General features: G+C 40.0%; 1 protein-coding gene across 1 annotated transcript in view; it reads right to left on the bottom strand.

Moving 5' to 3' along the window:
- Nucleotides 1-14,851: 14,851 nt before the first annotated feature.
- The window catches only part of CCDC170 (coiled-coil domain containing 170), a 96,674-nt gene continuing 92,879 nt past the window's right edge, over nucleotides 14,852-18,646 (bottom strand). The window contains 3 exon segments of the mRNA XM_038526336.1: nucleotides 14,852-15,078; nucleotides 17,362-17,400; nucleotides 17,402-17,599. Of these exon segments, the coding sequence (XP_038382264.1) occupies nucleotides 14,878-15,078; nucleotides 17,362-17,400; nucleotides 17,402-17,599 (438 nt within the window). The 3' untranslated portion in view covers nucleotides 14,852-14,877.

Here is an 18,646-nt window from a genome sequence, read left to right as displayed (position 1 = left end):
CTCAGATCTTCTGCTGTGGGCAGCACAACTGACAGACATCCTGGCTACTGTGGCCAAATCCACTGCTGTGTTCACACTGAGGCCATGATTCCCTTACATTGCTTCAAGTCAGTGACTAAGAAAGGCAAGGCTGCTAGGCACAGATTTCCTGCAAGGCACAAGCACAGGATTCCTCTGACAGGTGACTTTGGCTCAAGGGTGAAGGGTTCTTATAACCACACGCTACCTTAAGAGTCAGTCAGCCTACCCTACTTGCCTTCTCCCTTGTCCTCCTCCTCCCCCTCCCCCTCCCTCTTTTGTGAGCCTAGACCTGCATGGTGTTCTGACCACCACATCCTTTGCTCTCTCCCCTTTTCTCCTCACAAGAATTATCCCTAATAAACCTCTTGCACATTGAACCTTGTCTTGGTTTCTGCTTCTCAGATGACCTGAACTAGCATCACATGTAAAAATTGCTACCCCTGACTGTTTTTGCATTAGGGAAATGCAAAATAAAACAACCACACTCCATTTTTCACTCACTGAGATCAGCAAAATTTATCAATTGGACCATATCAATTATTGGTGACTGTGGAGAAACAGATTTTCTCATACTACTAGAGGTAAATTGGTTTAGCCACACAAAAAGCAACTTGAGAAGTGAGTACACACGTTAACCTAGCCATTCTGCATCTTCATAACCATCCTAGAGAAATATGTGCAATGAGGATACATAAGGTGTTTCACTGCAACATTTTTGGTAATAATGTAAAACTGGGAATATCTAACCGTATCATTATACAGGTTATGAAATATCTATGTTATGAAATTCCATGCAGGACATTATAGGAAGGAAGATAGATCTATATGTACTGAAAGATCCAAGACATCCTATTAAGTGATGAAAGTAAGATGTAGAGTAATACATACTATGTAATACCATTTATGTTTACAATACATTCAAAAATCTATACCTCTCCTTCCCTCTTCTCTCTCTCTCTCTCTCTCTCTCTCACACACAAACATACACACACACACACACACACACATTTACAAACTGGTATCAGTGACTGTATTTAGATAGAGGAATGGAACTAAGCATGGTGAGGGAAATTTTACTTTACCTGGTATTTTGTTAATTTTCATATTTTATTTTCATGGGGAAAATATACATATTTTTTAAATTCAAGTGATAGCAATTCTTCTCTTCCTTCTCTCCTTGGGGCTCTGGGCAATATCTGAGGCTTCATGAACAATGCATGTAATGGTATATATTACATATATGGGATCTAGAAACTCCTTCAAAGATCAAGGCTGCAAAGAAATCACATTATCTAGGAGTTCTGTGTCTAATTCGAGAGAAAAACACTGCATGGTTATTGGAGAAGAATCCATAGAACATTTAATTCTAGAAAACTTTAAAATAGCTAAGAGAGGATTCATTCAAGATTAAGTAGGTGGATAGATAGACATATTGCTGATAGACAAGAAGAAACACATATATTCAATAGCTATCTAGATACATTAAAATACACATTACACATAACATTACAAATTGTTTGTAATTTATATTTCTTGTGATCCGGCTTAGGCATCAAGTAGAAAAACCTGACAGGTCAGGGGCTGTAAGAACCATTGGCTGTCATTCTTTTAATGTGGTTAATGCTTCTGTCATTGAGACTCAGAAGTAGATAAAGAATTTAGTGAAGAACAAGCCTGGAACCACAGAATCTTACCCAGAATGGATCCAGTTCTGTCTCTACTTAAGTGGCCTCACATTCATGGGACTCTTTATTGAAGAGGAATAATTATTTATCTGCCTGAAGTTATCCATCTGCCCCTATTATCTCTTCAGTGAAACCTTTTAATACTACATGAGCCGCACATCAATTCCTAATAGTAGCAAAAGCACATATCTTGGCTTCCTCTGTAAAAACATCAATAACTCTAATAGTTAACTTCTTGTCACCCTTAGTACTCTCTTCCATATTAGGCCACAGAGAAAACTGTGGAGCAGGACTGAAAATCACGTAATCAACAATGTTTTCTTAGTTTTTGGGGTTTTATGACTGTCGATAGCAAACTAAGAAATCACCGGTTATCATGAATCAATCCGAATCCCAGGAGCTAGGGACTCGGGTTTCTGTAGGAGCCTTGTAGGGTCTCTAAAGACTAGTGGGTCACTGTAGGATGGCAGTGACTTCTAGGATTGAAGTTGGCTCATAACCTTGCCCCTTTACCTACTCCTGCCCTGCCTACAGTTAGGATATGCCTGTGTCACAGGAACCCATAAGAGCAGTGTCCTTGCCTAAATTTAACTACGATATAGAGAAAGAATCTCAGCAGAAAAATATGCTCACCCAGTGCACCCTGTACCAAGGCAAGGTTCACTCTTGCTTCCTAGAATTTTGTGTTATTCTAATTTTACCTTTCGACTCCTGTCCCTACCAGGAGTAGGCCTGCCCCAATCAGTAAGAGTTGGCATTCCTCCTTCAGCTTGTGTAAACACAATTTTATGATTGTTTATGCATCAGATTAGTCTATTTTATTTATAACATAATAATGGTCACCATCTGTTGAGCTTCTACCATAGGCCAGGCACTTTCCACCATTCATTCATTGCTGGTGGTAATGCAAAATGGTACAGCTCCTTTGTTAGACAGATTGGCAGTTTCTTACAACACTAAATATGCTCTTACCATATAAACCAGAAACCATGATTCTTAGTATTTACCCAAAGGAGTTGAAAACATGTCTACATGAAAACTTGCACACAGATGTTTATAGCACTATTATTCATAACTGCCAAAGATTGGAGCAACCAAGATGTTCTAGGAGTAGGTGAAAGGATAAATAAACTGTGGTAATCCAGACAAGGGAATATTATTCAATGCTAGAAAGAAATAAGCCTACCAAGCCATCAAAAGACATGGATAAATCTTAAATGCATATTTCTAAGTGGAAGAAGCCAAACTGAAAAGGCTACATATCATATGATATGATATGAAAGGCTATATCATATGATTCCAACTATATATGACATTCTGGAAAAAAACAAAACTATGCAGACCACTAAAAAAAAAAAAGACAAATGATTTTTAGTGGTTGAGAGGAGGAAGGGATTAATAGGTAGAGCACAGAAGATTTGTAGGGCAGTGAAACTACTCTGTCTGCTACTATAATGATGGATATGTGTCATTATGAATTTGTCAAGACTTCATAGAATGGACAAAAGCAAGAGAGAAACTTAGTGTAAGCTATGGACTTTGGGTGATAATGATGTGCCAATGTTGGTTCATTGATTGTAACAAATGTACCACTCTGGAGGGAGATTTTGACAGTCAGGGAGGCTGGGGGGAGGGAGAAGGAAGGGGAGGAGGAAGTATGTGAGAAATCTCTATACCTTTCACTCAGTTTTGCTGTGAACATAAAACTCCTCCAAAAAGTAAAGTCTGTTTTTTAAAAAACTATTCATTCAAAATTTACTTTATTTACTCTATCCTAGTCATGGATTATTTAATCCCTAAGGATTTTTCCCCTAAGGATTTATAATCCTCTCCAATGGCCAAACTACTCAATTCATTCCAGCTAAATGCAATGAATAAAAGAAGTTCCAGAAAGGGAATATGAATCATTGAGATCAGTATGGTTCAGTGCATGTACCTGAGTTGGCCCATGTAGGAAGACTAAGTTGCATGTCACATCTATTCAACAGCCACAGTACGAACGCTCTCATCCCTTCAAAATACAAGAATGTCCAATATTATGTAGTCAACTTCTTGGAGCTCTCTGGAAATGACCGAGTCCTTACTCTACTCTTCTTACTAACCACATGTTTTGGAAAAAAACCATTAGGGTGCAACTGGCACTGATATTTTCCAAATAAAACATTTATTTCTGAAAGTATAAATTGTCTTATTTTTCTGTTGTAAGCACTGGTTTTGTTGGCAAATGGAAATATGAGTTACAATTATTGTGGCAAGGCAGTTGGAGTGCCTGCGGTTTTCTTTTTCTTTTTCTTTTTTTTTTTTTTTCATATTTCCATAGGCTGGTGGCCACAGTGATGGCTTTCTCATCAAGCAGGAGTCCTGGCAACTCTCCAGGGAACTTCTGATAGACTTCTTGGCAACAGGACCCAGGCTCATGATGCAGATGTGCTACTTTAAGGTCTTTGAAAACTCTTCTCTTTCTCCACAGCTGTCCATATGCCATAGGAATTATAGTATTCATGCTGTATTCTTATTACTACAGGTTTGGCAAATAGTCATGTTTCACAGTATTATGCATGCAATCCAGAGGATGTTTCAATCATGTACTGCTGCACAGCAAACCACTCCCCAAAAATCAGTGGCTTGAGACAACACTGATTTTTCCTTTCTCATGATTCTATGGGTTGTCTGGGCACTCCTGTTCATTAGTTAGGTCCCCCATGTAGTTGCATTCAGCTGAAAAAAATTACTCTCCATGTGATCTTAGGATCTCTTTCCAGATCTGACTTGTGGGTCCCAAGAGGGCAAGCCTCAGTGTGTAAGCACTTCATCAAACTTCTGCTTACATCACATCTGCTAATGTCCCATGGTCCAAAGCAAATCACATGGCCAAGCCCAAGGATTATACAAGGGCATCAATAGCAGGAAGTGTGATTCTGTGGTGGCTGTCCATGTAACAGTCTACCCAGAGGGAGGAAAAAATAATTATCTGATTGAATGGATTTAGTTTAGGAACAAAGACATTAAATATAAAAACAATGGTTGGACATATAAGGGCCTAATATCAATAATAACTAATATACAAATTGACAGTTATGACATGCCAGGCATTGAACTAAATATTTCATGTTTACTATTCCACTTTACCCTCATTCCAACTTTACAAGATTAGTACCTTTACAAATCCTCATTTTATGGACCACAGAACCAATGCTCAGATATGGAAGCCAGCAGTAAAAGGTAGGGTTCAGGGTGAGAATCCAGTGAGTACAATTCCAAAGTTCATGCTCTTAATCCCCATATTATCATACTTTGAAATAGATGGTATAGAGGTCCCCAGTGTAGTGACAGTGGCATGTCTTTAAAAATTACTCTTTAACTTTAAATTGAAGTCAATCACCCCAAGTCCCAAACTAGTGAGTCAGAATGGCTTCCTGTCAACAAAGACTTCTGCTGAGCAGACTTCTATTCTCCTTGTCCAATTCACCTGACTTCAGGTGACACACATCTAGATACAGTTCCCTCTCATTTAGGGTAGAACACAACCTGGCCAGCCACCGCCGCTTCAGAGCCTGGCACTAGGCTCCTCTGTGGAGGAAGCAGAACAGCACAGTAGGAAAAACACCGGTTAGACCACCCAGCAGCATGATCTGACACCAGTCACTTAACCTCCCTTGGACTGTTTCTTCAGCTTATAAAAGAGGCTAATAACAGTGTCTGCTTCAGGGAGTTTAGGGCAAGATTAAATTAGATAAAGCTTACAAGGAACTCAACTGCAATCTCTAGAACATAAATAGATGGTAACTATTGTTATTAAGATTAAGTGCTTTTCAGAACTTCTTTGGAAGTCACCTTTTCCTTGCCAGTCATATACTTTGAGAGAAGCATTTCTGGGGCTTTATCATTCCTGTGGTGATCCTTCTAAGGATAATCAGCAAAAACATGTAGATTCTATATTAGCTTATTTATAAGAAATAATCAAAGGAAACTTTTAAGGAAGCTACTTGACTTGGCCAGGAAAAAAAAAAAGAAAAGAAAAAAACAGGCAACGTGATTCTCAAAAGTATGCAAACCATGTTTCCAAAGTCATAGATTATATATCCTGTCTGTTTGTATGTCAGCTCAACCTCTGTACTAAGGGTAATAAAATCAAATCACATGGGTGAAGAATCACATGGAAATGCATTCTTTTAAATCTAATATTTTACTTAATTTTATGTATTATTGCTAAAAGAAGAAAAATTCAAAAACAAGTACTGAGTTAAGAGTCTAATGTTTAAAGACACATAAACACTTTGTAGATTTCTCATGTATTTTACAAGACTAGCATTCCTCACATTGCTACAATTATGCACAACTAGAGTTCCACATGTATGATGGGCATTGTGTGAAGTTTACAAAATGAAGGTGCCTAGGGAAGTATTTTGTGTCACGTACAAACTCTTCTGGTCCCTTTAAACACTATCACAAGCAAAAGGAAGCCATGAAAGATATGAAAGCAGAATAATGCCCACAAATAATCTTCACAATTCCCTGTTGCTTACGGAAATCAAGGTCCTCTAAAGAGTTGAAGGATGGTTTAGGAAACTTTTATATAAAGTGGGAAACGTAAGTATCCATTCAAATGTCTCTTTTTCTAAAACATGAAAATTTCAGTCTTCTCAATAAGGTCTGTTTTGAATTTTTTTCACTTTCACGCACCTTGAACAAATAATGAAAGCAATTGAGACATCCTGGTACAGAAGGAAAAGCGAGAGCTGAATCTGCTGGAACTAACTGCAAACTCCACATTCATCCACTTGCTAGTTTAGTGACCAAGAGTGAGCCCCTTTATCTGTAAAAATGAGAATCATAATTCCTCCTTTGAGAATTGACGTGAGAATTATATGAGTCATTGTGGATGAAAATGCTTGGTACACCATTTGGCACAGAACAGGCATTTATTAAATGTTTATTTTGTTCTGCCTTCTTAATAGGCTTTTCTTTCTTAACACCAATTACCTTCAAATCTGCACATTAGAAAAAAAAGTCCTTATTAAAAGCCTTAGTCATTGGCAAAATATAAGCTTTTACCTAAAAGCTCTACATTAAGGGATTAAATTCTTTGCAAACCTTAACAGAGAAATTAACAGTTGCCTTCCATACATGGAGCACATGAACTAATCATACAGTTCACCAGTACCTACCATCATGCTTCTAGAATGAATCATTAGATTTTACACCTATGTGCATAACCAGGAACATAATAAAAGCCAACTAATACTTTTTAGGAGTACAACAGTTGATGCAAAAGTGCATTTGCTGCCAAGAAGGCCTCATGAGCTTCATCCATCCTCTACAAAAAAAAAAAAAAAAAATCACAAGATACCAATCACCCTTTCTCTCAGTTTTTCCAGGTATGGATCAGTTGGGTCATTAGCACACAGAGCTTTGCAATGCCCTCATTTACAGAAGGAGAGATAGCTGCTGGAAGGCCTGGAACCCATTCTCCTGATTCTCAGTCCACTGCACGATATGCACTAAGTCCCTCTATAAGCAGCCTTCAATCCTTTTTGTTAACTTAGGGGCAGAAGAGGGAATAGTATAGTGTAATGAATATTGTGGATTGGCACTCAACATCCACTCCTCCCTTCTTGTGGTCCAGTATTTTTTTTTTCCAAACTGCTGGTTGCCATCCATTAGTCTGCCATGAAGTCAACTTAGGGAGTCAAGATTGGCATTTCTTAATGGAGTGGCATATCCTAGAGTAGCAATGAATTGCACAGCAAATACTAAAATAGAATCTATCAGGGCATCCCATTGTCTTGTGAATCTTTTATCTCAGGTAGATATGAATGTGACTGTGTGTACGTGTGAATTGAATTTTAGAGTAGAGTTTATCAAACAGCTTGGAAAACACTGTTCTGGCACACATTTCTGTACCTCTGACATTGAGACACTAGATACAATATTTCCCAGAATCCCTCCAGAAAAGACTCCAGGTGTAATTTGGGTTTTGCCAGTTAGATGCCCGTGTATGAGATCTGGAAAATGACAGTGGTAATGCCTCTACTCCACAGCTATTTCTGTTGGCAAGCACGTGGTGGACACTTGTGGATTTCTGTGGCATCCTTGGCGGAGGATGCAGCATACAGTCATAAGACATGTGGATTCTGAGAGGCAAGGCACAAGGCATCCATTTCCTGTTGGTCCAGATGGCAGCAGGAAATGGATTTAGCAGGAGAGGAGGCACCGTAAAAGTGGTAGCTTCCAGATCTTGGTAGTATCAATGAGATTCTGGATCCTCTGGTGTTCTGACTACAGAAGTAGCAGCAATCTTGGTGGTTTCATTCTACGATGTGCCTTTGGGAATTGCTGTGGAAAACTCAACCTCAAGTCTATTCTTCAGCCCTCACATGATTCTGCAAGCCACTTAATACCCTATAATAAATCCTTTCTTGGTTAAGCTACTTGGAGTAGTGTCTATTCTGTACTCTACACTGTTAAAACTAACAGGAAATGGAAAAATAGAATAAAATCTTCTTTTGGTACTCAACACTATACTGGAACCTAGTTATGAATCTTAACAGAGAATTCTGAAAAGAAGGAAAAACCCAAATAATTTAAAGTCATAGATATTTGGGGAGTTTTTGTTGTCGTTCTGGTTTTTGTGGGTCCTATACCATCAAGTGATCAATAAACAATTGTTCATGGATTTTAAAAAAAAACATACACAATGGAAAAACACCAAATGGCTTCATACTTTCATAACTAGTTGCAAGGAGAATGAATGAATCTGTCTGAACTAAGACCGTAAAAAGGGGTCCTGGAAAGATCCTGAGATGGGAATATGGAGGCAGGGGGTTTGTTGAACTGCATGCTCAGGATGAAACCTATACGAAAGTCAGAAAGCAGGACTAAGCAGAGGAAGCAGTTGAAGTGTGATGCAGGTGCCACGAAGGCCTTGGCTGATCTCATGGGCAGGGAGACAGGCGCAGGGAGGTGTAGTTCTGAATCTGACATGACCCTTCAGGGTAGTCCTGAATTGAGGCAAGAAGGCCAGGTCTTTGTAGCCCCACATTGACCAGTCACTAAATACAAATTGCCTTTGGGAAAAGTCTGTAACCCAGGATGAGGTAGCTCCCTTCAGTAAGAACAAGTCCTTGCAAGGAACTCAGCCATGGGTTGTCAAGAGCCAACAGCTCTGGGAAGCTGAAGAAGGAGCACTTTGATCCTAAAGGGGGAGACCTGGGTGGTGAATCACAGCATCTTCTCAGAGCCCAGAGAGGTATGAGTGAGGGAGAGAAAATGAGGTATAAACTATTGTTGTATTAATGTGGAAGGAAAGAGTAGACAGATAAAAGACAGGAGGTAGAGTAGAAAGGGCATTGTGATTTATCAGCTATGGGAGGAGGGAGAGGGATAAGTCAGAGTTCCCTCCCTTAACCCTGCCTTGGACATTTGAGCAGATGACAGGCTGTTGGCTGAGGCAGGGAGCCCAGGAGAGTAATAAGTTATCAGTGAGAAGAGGATGGAGGCAGAAATTATAAATTCACTATTGCCTATGTCAAGTTTGAGATATCTGTAGGATGTAACAACATTCACTGAGCACTTGCAACATCCACGTTCTAAGCTACTCATCTTATATACATTGACTCATTCAATCCTTATATAAGGATTCCTTGGGCAGCCCCAGTTGGCTCAGTGGTTTAGTGTCACCTTCAGCCAAGGGCCTGGTCCTGGAGACCTGGGATTGAGTCCCACGTTGGGCTCCCTGCATGGAGCTTGCTTCTCCCTCTGCCTGTGTCTCTGCCTCTCTCTCTCTCTCTGTGTCTATCATGAATAAATAAATAAAATTAATATATATATATATATATATATATATATATATATATAAGGATTCCTCATTGACTCATAGACAAAACTAGTCTTATTATTCCTATTTTAGTCTTGAAGCACATGGGTTTTCAAGTGGTTAATTACCTGGCCCAAATTACTCAGCAGACTTTTTTTTTTTTTTTCAGACTTTATTTTTGAACCCAAGTCTATCTTGCTCAATTCTTACAGGTGTCCTCTCCACACCATCCTACAGATGAGAAGAGAAGGACAGGAATCTGATCTAGACAGATAACAGTTGGCATCATCACTGCATAGATGGTCATCAAAGCCACAAGAATAGGTGGAACTAGTTAGTGGTATTGACAATAATGTATTTGCTAACATGCAGTGAGTACTCTCCACGTGCCAGGATATCTTTTAAATGCTACATTATTTAATCCTTAGAGCAATCTTGTAAGGGCATAGGTTCTTAAGACTACAATAACAAAATCCCAAAAACTGTGTGGTTTAAACAACATAAACGTGTTGTCACAGAGGTTTGGAGGCCAGATGTCTGAGATACCAGCTGAAACAGTAGAAGCAGAAACAGAGGGAAGTTGAGTCTTCATGGCATCAAAGGAAACCAGGATGTACAGGACAAGCAAGAGCATCCAGCCATGAGAGCCTCACTGTATCCTGCATTTGGCAGTTGTTGGACCATCAACTACATTCTGGTTTCTGAGATGTTAACTGATCCTCACTCAGTTCTGACTATGAGGTCAAGATTCCCACCCACACTTATATCCATACTTCTCCTTACTTTAAACTTTCATTTCACTTCTGCTTCTTATAACCTTAAAATAATTTGACTTAAGCACCCAGAGAGGCAGGGGGATAGAAATGAGTGAAATGCCGCATCATAGAAGCTAATGGGAAAGAATGGTTGAAAAAGGAAATGGTCAATTGTATCAAATGTTACAGAAAGACCAAGATAAGCACATTAAAACTAACAGAGGTTTGCTAACAAAAAATGTGAGAGCTGGGTGAGTGGAGACCAAAGCCATGGATGGTGGCAGGAACCAGTTGACCAGAAAGACAGCCACAGAAACCACTTTCAAGTACCTTGACTCTGAAGAAAAAGAGGGAAGTATGGCCCTACATAGATGTTGTTGCAGAGTAGAGGGACTGATTTAAATAAATACATTTAAATGCAGAGGGCAAGGAGGCATAAACAAACATGAGGTTGAAAACACTTTGGAGAGAGGACAACTGATGGGTGAAGTTGCTGAGGATTTGAGCAGCTGGGTGGAAGGAAGAGTCAGAGACAGGAATGGGGAAGGAGACAGTGATGGGTGTGCACACACAGCAGGCTATTTTAGGATCTGATATTGAAGATATTTCCTGTAATGACTTCTATTTTGTGGGTGAAATAGGAGACGAGATTATCTGCTGACAGTGAAGAAAGAGACAGGTTAAGAGCCTTGAGGAAGTGAAGAAGATTTGCAACAGTCATTTTGGAAAATGGCAGTGAGCTCTAACTGGAAAAGTGTGAAAGATTACCAGTTAGTACAGAGGGCTCAGGTGAGACCACAGGCTTGAGTTTGGCATGCCCACCTGTGATTTCGTCCAACTTCATCTGGCAGGGAGGGAAAAGCAGCAGAAACATTGTTAGTTGGGATTAATTGAAATCTGAGGGGAAAGGGGCTAGGGCACAAGGAGTTCAAGGTGTTGGGAAAAGAAATAATTGAAGAAAGGAACCAGAGTATCTAGAAATAATTGAAGAAAGGAACCAGAGTATCTCCCAGATGGCAAGGCTACTAAAGAGAAAATATGAGAACCAAGGATACTCAAAGAATAGCTGTGTGGGAGTAAGAGATAGAAGTCTGCAATAAGACTTTACGGAAATTTGAAGATTCCAGAGGTGGAGAAGTTGTAAGTGATTAGAAAATCCTAAATTTGACCATGTTTCATAGATGGGTGCTGTGTGCCTGTCCAGCTTCTCTTCCTTTGGGAGCTTTCCTTCTGTCCTTGCTGAACAGATCACCCCAGAACCTCACCCCACTTCACCTCTGCTGCAGAGGGGTTGGCATGGGATGCAGGCCAGTGAGTTCATCCCCTGGCTAAAGTGTTTAGTTCAGGGATGAGTACATGACTAAGAAAAGATGATCACACTATTCTTTCCTGACATCCCTTCCCTGAATGTTGGAGGTGGACAGTCTCCCATTTTCTAAGCTCATGAGTTGTAAAGACCATGTAGCTACTTGTGATCAACTTTCCTGGCAGCATGGAGGAACCACCTCCAGAAGGAGAAAGTGAGACCAACATGCAAAGATAAGCAATCAAGGAGAAATGAAAGATGGGTAGAATCAAGAAAAATCCAAATAGCAATTTGAAAGTGCTAGATCTAGCCATGCTGAAGCTAGTCTACCCTCTGAATCTTTCCAATGAGTGCCCCACCCACCTGCCACCACCACCAATTCTCTGGCTTTAGGTAGTCTAAATTGGATTACTATAAAACTGCAATCTAAGGTTTAAGTAACTGAAACAAAAGGAGGTAAAGGTCTGAGGGTCAAGGTCAAGAAAGCCAAGGAACTAAAGACAGTGTTGTATGAGTTTTCCTTATGGGCACTAAAGTCATCCAAGATGAAGGCAGTATTTAACGGGGGTGAAGAAGACACCTCTGAACCACCTGCAACGGTCTTAAGTAGGAAGAAGAGACAGGATGTTAGTAGGTAACTACAATGAGGGCAAGAAGAAAGTTATATATCAGTCAGCAGGAGCCTCAAATGAGCAATGGTTTTCATACAAAGGTGGAGGCATAACAGTATGGAGGTTGCATAGGGGAGAGAGAAGTGTCCAAACCCCACTTACTGACGAGAAGCTAAATGGAGTTGTGCATACAGTGGGCAGAGCCTTCCTGATCCAAGATTATATAGCCATGAAATGCTTCCCAGTGAAAAATAAACTCCACTTCTAAGTACTAAGTATTATAACAATATAAATAACAGACACCCTTTAACCACTTTTCAGCCCACCACACCTTGACCTTGAAACACTCATTGCTCATCTGTAAGACTAGAAGGTAGAACAGAAAATTTAGATAGCTCAGGCTTAATTCTTTTTTTCTTCCTAATTGAGGTTTTTATGCATACATTTAAATGTCTCAGACAATGACCAGAATAATAATCTCAAAGGCAATTATCACTCAAGTGTATTCGGTAGGAGAGTTAGTGTTAAATATTTTAAAGCTCTATTTAGAAAAATCTCATCAGCCTAACACATTTTATTGGCCAACATAAAATATACATGGATATTATGGAAGAACAAAATCTAACACAAAAATGTGAGGCTGGGCTGCCAACTCCAGAGTGAATGCCACAGAGAGAAAGCCAATAATCAACTGGCATTTCAACAAGGAGGGAGATGGCTTTATTAGGGATTTCAATTTGTCCAAATGACAAATAGTTAATGTGCATATGGCCTATATACATAGGCAGAACTTACCTTTCTTACGCCATGTAGTCTTTCTGCCAGAAATGGAAAAAAAATTATGACAGTTGATGTTTTTTTCTTAAAGATTTTATTTATTTATTCAGGAGAGACATAAAGAGAAAGAGGCAGAGACACAGGCAGACGGAGAATCAGGTTCCATGCAGGAAGCCCGATGTGGGACTCAATCCCAGGACTCGGGGATCACATCCTGAGCCAAAGGCAGATGCTCAACCGTTGAGCCACCCAGGCATCCTGACAGTTGATGTTTTTAAAGTGATGTTGTCAAAAGTGTCTTTGAAGAGTGTTGAAGATGAATTTACGGAGAAAAGAAATGAAGTTCATTAAAGACTGTATTTGGAAAATGAAAACAGAGGGAAGGTATAAAAACAATCCCTGCATCTATAAACACCTCCACCTTTCCATGGTGTGGATGAAGCAGAGCTATTCAGCAATTCAGGCCTCCAGAGACCCACATGGTAAAATCACTTCCTCCACTCTGGGTGAATGTGGCTTTGGGCAGCAGCCACTGTATCTCTGGATCATGTGAGGGGTCTCCAGAGACTGCAGACCTTCTGCTGGGAAAATACAAGGCCACCTCTCCTGCCTGTCGCAAGTCTAGCTCATGTCCTCAATCAGGGCTGTGCAGGTATGTGTATTCTATCATAAATACTATTTCATACTGTCCTTGCACAAGAGGAAGAGGCTGGGTGACCATGATCCATCCCCCAGGGAACACATCCTTGATCACTCTCCCTCTGTGTGATCTGTCATTCAAACTCTAAGTGTCAAATGCATTTCCTTTCCTCTAGAATTTGCTTTTCCTCTTAATTTTGGGTCTAATCTATTTTCCCCTTTCCCTTAATCAGACCCTAGTGCTTTCTTTAGAGACTCTTAAAAAAATTCCACATGGCAAAAATAAGATAATCACCCCCAAAACGTAAAAGTTTCTGTCAATAAAGTTAAGAATACAGTTTCCTGGAAAAATACTTGTGGAATAGAAATTTAAAAAGAAGGCAGAAAGCGATGGAAATTCATAATAAAACCCCGATCCTTAAAAAGTACTCTTGCCATCAGTACATGTGATATATTGGGGAATAAACCTGTGCAGGATTCCTTCATTTTATAAGGTTTCACATTAAAGGTTTCATTCTTAAAGGACAGAGACCAACCCATCAAACATGAAAAATTACCACCAAAGGCAATCTGGCAGCAACATTTAAAACAGGTAAGTTTCCTATAGGACCTCAGACCTATGTATGTTTTATACAAATAATTAGGTAAACTGCTTTTTAAAGAAATCATATGGGTAGCAATCATGAATCTCAGTCACTTTTCAGACATCCTCAGTCCCTTATGGGGGCAATTTTCACCAGGATCACAGGATCTCGGGAGAAGCTAGAGGAGCGTGGAATAACAGAGAAGGCACAGCCTTTGATTCAGAGCCAATGTGGTAAGACTGTTGGTTTAATCACCACCAATTGCGATCTCAGAGTAGGTAACACCTTCTGAGCCCCAGAGAGGTTGTAAAATGAAACATTAAAGCTTCTCCATGTGGCTATTATGAGAATTAAATTGGGTAGTAAAGCCCCTAACTTATAAAAGGAATCCCATAAATGTTAATTCCCAACTGCCACTGCCCATCTAGATATTCAATCTACTGGAATCCTTCTGGGTCCCATAGTGCTAGCAAATAAAATAATAGGTGTGAAACATTTTAGTGTGAAACATTTTACCTACAGCTAGAACCTCTGAGATCTTCTTTTGCAAATGATGGATTCTCACTCCATCATCAAAGTATATGCTATTCACACACTGATCACATTTCAAAGGTTTGGGGAATTTGTGAAATCAACAGTTGCATCCCATCTCTTAGCTCCACTTCCCCCAAGAGAGATGGTATTTAATGAAGAAGTTTTAAGTGGCTCTGTGTGTGCCTCTCTCCTCTAGGCGGCACATCTTGGAGGCAGGCACAGGTGACAAAATAATGCTGATGTGAATGGATCAGTCTTTCAAGACATCTGATGATTTCATAGTCAGGAAGTGCAAGACTGGTCATGTTCAAGCCCAGCATCTTGGAAATCACCTCTCTGAAGTCCACCAGCTGCAGTATCAAACACACACATTAAGGGTGAGGACTACTGCTAGTCCAAACAAACAAACAATAAAAAAATTTAAAAACCCTGTGGAAAACCCAGGTGTGCATGAGGTAGGTAAATTACTCACCATCTTTAACCTTAAAATAAGAAGGCACATCTACTAAATTACCTCTAAAATGCTTTCATCCCCAACTTTCAGTGATTTCATAACTTCTTTTCTGATGAGCCAATTAGTGTAGCTTTGGCTACCAAGTCAAGAATCTCAGTTAAGCAACCATGAATGAGATCCTCCATATTCTCACTTTCAGGTGGGAATAACCATATGTCTACTTCCCAGGGATGTTCTAAAATTTGGATCAACTGAAACAATGACTATGTATGTGTTCTGCATACTAAGAAGTGCTTTACGAAGGTGTGGTTGTGTCCATGGGTGATAAGTACCTACCCACTGGAATTTTATTTATTTTTTTTAAATACTTAATTTATTCATTCATGAGAGACAGAGAGAGAGAGAGAGAAAGAGAGAGAGACAGGCAGAGGGAGAAGCAGGCTCCATTCCATGCAGGGAGCCTGACTTGGGACTCAATCCCAGGTCTCCAGGATCACACCCTGGGCTGAAGGCAGTGCTAAACCACTGAGCCACCCAGGCTGCCCTGGAATTTTTTTTTTAAGATTTTACTTATTTATTCATGAGAGACAGAGAGAGAGAGAGAGAGAGAGGCTGAGACACAGGCAGAGGGAAAATCAGGCTCCATGCAGGGAGCCCAACGTGGGACTCGATCCTGGGTCTCCAGGATCATGCCCTGGGTTGAAGGCAGGCACTGAACCACTGAGCCACTCGGGCTACCCTGCACTGGAATTTTAACTGAGCATGGAACTTTTTTTTTTTTTTAAGACTGATTGATTGACTGATTGATTTTAGAGAAAGAGAGCACATGCATGAGGGAGAGGAGAGGGACAGATGGAGAGAGAATCTCAAGCAGACTCCATGCTGAGCGTGAAGCCTGATGTGGGGCTCGATCTCACAACTGTGAGATTATGACCTGAGCCATAACCAAGAGTCAGACACTTACCTGACTTGAGCCACCCCTATGCATGGAATCTCTTAAACTAAAAGAACAAAGGGCAAGAAAGTCTTAGCTGATAAACACAGAAGGACTTCTAAATAATGACCAGATCACATCACATAAACAGCCTCCTTCACAACCCATAACAACCATCCATCACGAGAGGAAAAATGAAGAGGTAGGGGGTTGGAGACAGTGGATGAAGATGTACCTCACACCCCTTCAAATTCTCGTAGACTGGTTGCTGTGATTCTGTGCAAAAGTGGAAGCAGGTAAGTCAGGGCTATCTGGGTAACCTCTTGCTAGAGGTACCTTCCAACAGATGTTCCCTCCAGGAAAACTGCCTTCCAAACATTTTCACCATGTGTTCATTCACTTCCCAACCTCCTTCCTATGCTGAGTCCAATTTAGGGAACATAATACTCTCTCCAGCCTAATGTCCCTGATGAAAAAGTTCCCCTCAAACTTTTCTCCACTTTCAAATACAGTCAAAGATCTTAATTCCTGGGAGGTTTCTCTCTGAGAACACGCACTTTATAGTTTAGCCTTCCTCAACTTTGCCTGACACATGAGCCAAAGCAGAGGCAAAGAGAAAAAAATATCCTAGGATCAGAGTCCACTCCCTGCCCCTTTCAGCTTCAGAAAGAGAGGGAGATAAAAGCCAAAAGCAACGGGGGTCAGGCTGCCCAGTACAGTCTCTTTATGACTGACCTCCCGATGTGCTCACCAGATAAAACTCTCCTCCTTGCAACCAGCCAGCGAGTACTGTTTTATGGCTTACATCTGGGCTAGATTGGCCATCGAGTCTGAGTGCCACTGTTTCAGAGTTGGGACTGTTTCCTGCCACTGATCTCTCCTGGAGATAAGCTTTCCATCCTAAGGTTGAAGCCTGGGATGATGCAAACTTCAGAGGTCATCAGTGAACATAATCAAAACCTCTCCACTACCAGAACCTGGCTCTCCATAGGCTTTCCACTGCTTTGATGAGAATGTCTTTTTGTTTCCTAAGATTCGTGTCATGAAAATGTGAATTGCTTTTCTTAGCAGAATAAATCATAATGGTTATTTTAATTCTAAAAAGATGCCAGAGGGCAAGCAGATACATTGGAATGATAAAGCAAGCTTTGTAAATTGTTTTTGAAGAAACCTATGAATAATTATCTAGCTTTCGAATTGTCCTATCTTTCCTAAACAAGATTTCACCCCCAGATTTCTACCCACCTGCTTTTCTCTCCTTTCTACTTCTTCCAGAGATTTTTTTTAGTGTCTTCATTTCGTTGGTTACCACTTCTATCATGTTCTTGGCTCTCTCTTTATCCTCCTGAGCCTCGCGCTCTGTGGTATCCAGTTCTGACTTGACAGACGTTAGCTTTTTCTCAGCTTTCTCCTTCATCTTCTCAAGTTTGTCTCTCGATTTATTTAGATCTTCAATGGCTTTGGTCTGTTCCAAAGTTTTAATCTAAGAAATCAAGGGAATGCTAATAATTTTTTTCATATTTGTTTATGACAATTGTATCAACAGGATACACTAAAAGTCAATGAGATTCATTTAATAACTTTTTATGAATTAAGAATGGAATCCATCCCAGTTAAACAGACTTTGTTAAGCATACACACTGGACAAACATGTCTTAAGGCAGTTACAGTTTATCAACATGTCAGAGGACCATTATTTGGAAAATCAATGAGACAAATGGTAGGATGATTATGGGGTTAAATATTAAAATAACGTCTGCTGGTACTTATACAGACTCTCATGAGCTCCATAGGCAAAAGCAACTTGTACTTTTGGCCCTACCAAAGGGTCATCCCTGGCATAGAAACACTACAACAGTAAAGTATCTCCCCTCCAAGTAGTCTATGACAAGGAAGCTCATCTAAAATCCCCTAAGTCTTCATTACTGATGTAAGGAAAACTTAGAACAGTGATATTTCAGAAGGTCTTCTGAGTTTACCAATGAGTATGGAAGGCTTGAGGCAGCCATAGCATTCCACTGCAAACAAGGGGGGAAGGGTCTCTTTCTAGGAAGCTGTCCCAGGATCTTAAAGCCAAAACAAAGAGCATCCTGGAGCATGAGGTACATTTTCTTTATTAGCTTAGTATTTAAATTTTTGCCACATCTGCTTACAAAAAGAATTTGAATTTGAATTAAAAAGAATTTGAATTAAAAAGTTGAAATTCTGACAAAATTCAAAATTCTGACAAATACTACAACATGGATGAACCTTGGACATTACAATAAGTAAAATAAGCTGGACACAAAAGAACAGATATTGTATAATTCCATTTATATGAGGTACCTAGGATAGACTAATTCATAGATAAAACGTGGAATAGAATTCCATCCCCGCGGGAGGAAGGAGGAGTTATTTAATGGAAATTGAGTTTCAGTTTAGGATTATTAAAAAGTTCTGAAAACGGATGGTGGTGATGGTTGCAAACACTGTGAATATACTTATTGCCACCAAATTGTACACTTAAAATGGTTTAAATGGTAATTTTTAT

Source organism: Canis lupus, chromosome 1 (genome assembly GCF_011100685.1).
Source record: "Canis lupus familiaris isolate Mischka breed German Shepherd chromosome 1, alternate assembly UU_Cfam_GSD_1.0, whole genome shotgun sequence".
NCBI lineage: Eukaryota > Metazoa > Chordata > Mammalia > Carnivora > Canidae > Canis > Canis lupus.
Note: the sequence above shows the minus strand (reverse complement) of the source record. Positions and strands in the feature narration are given on the sequence as shown.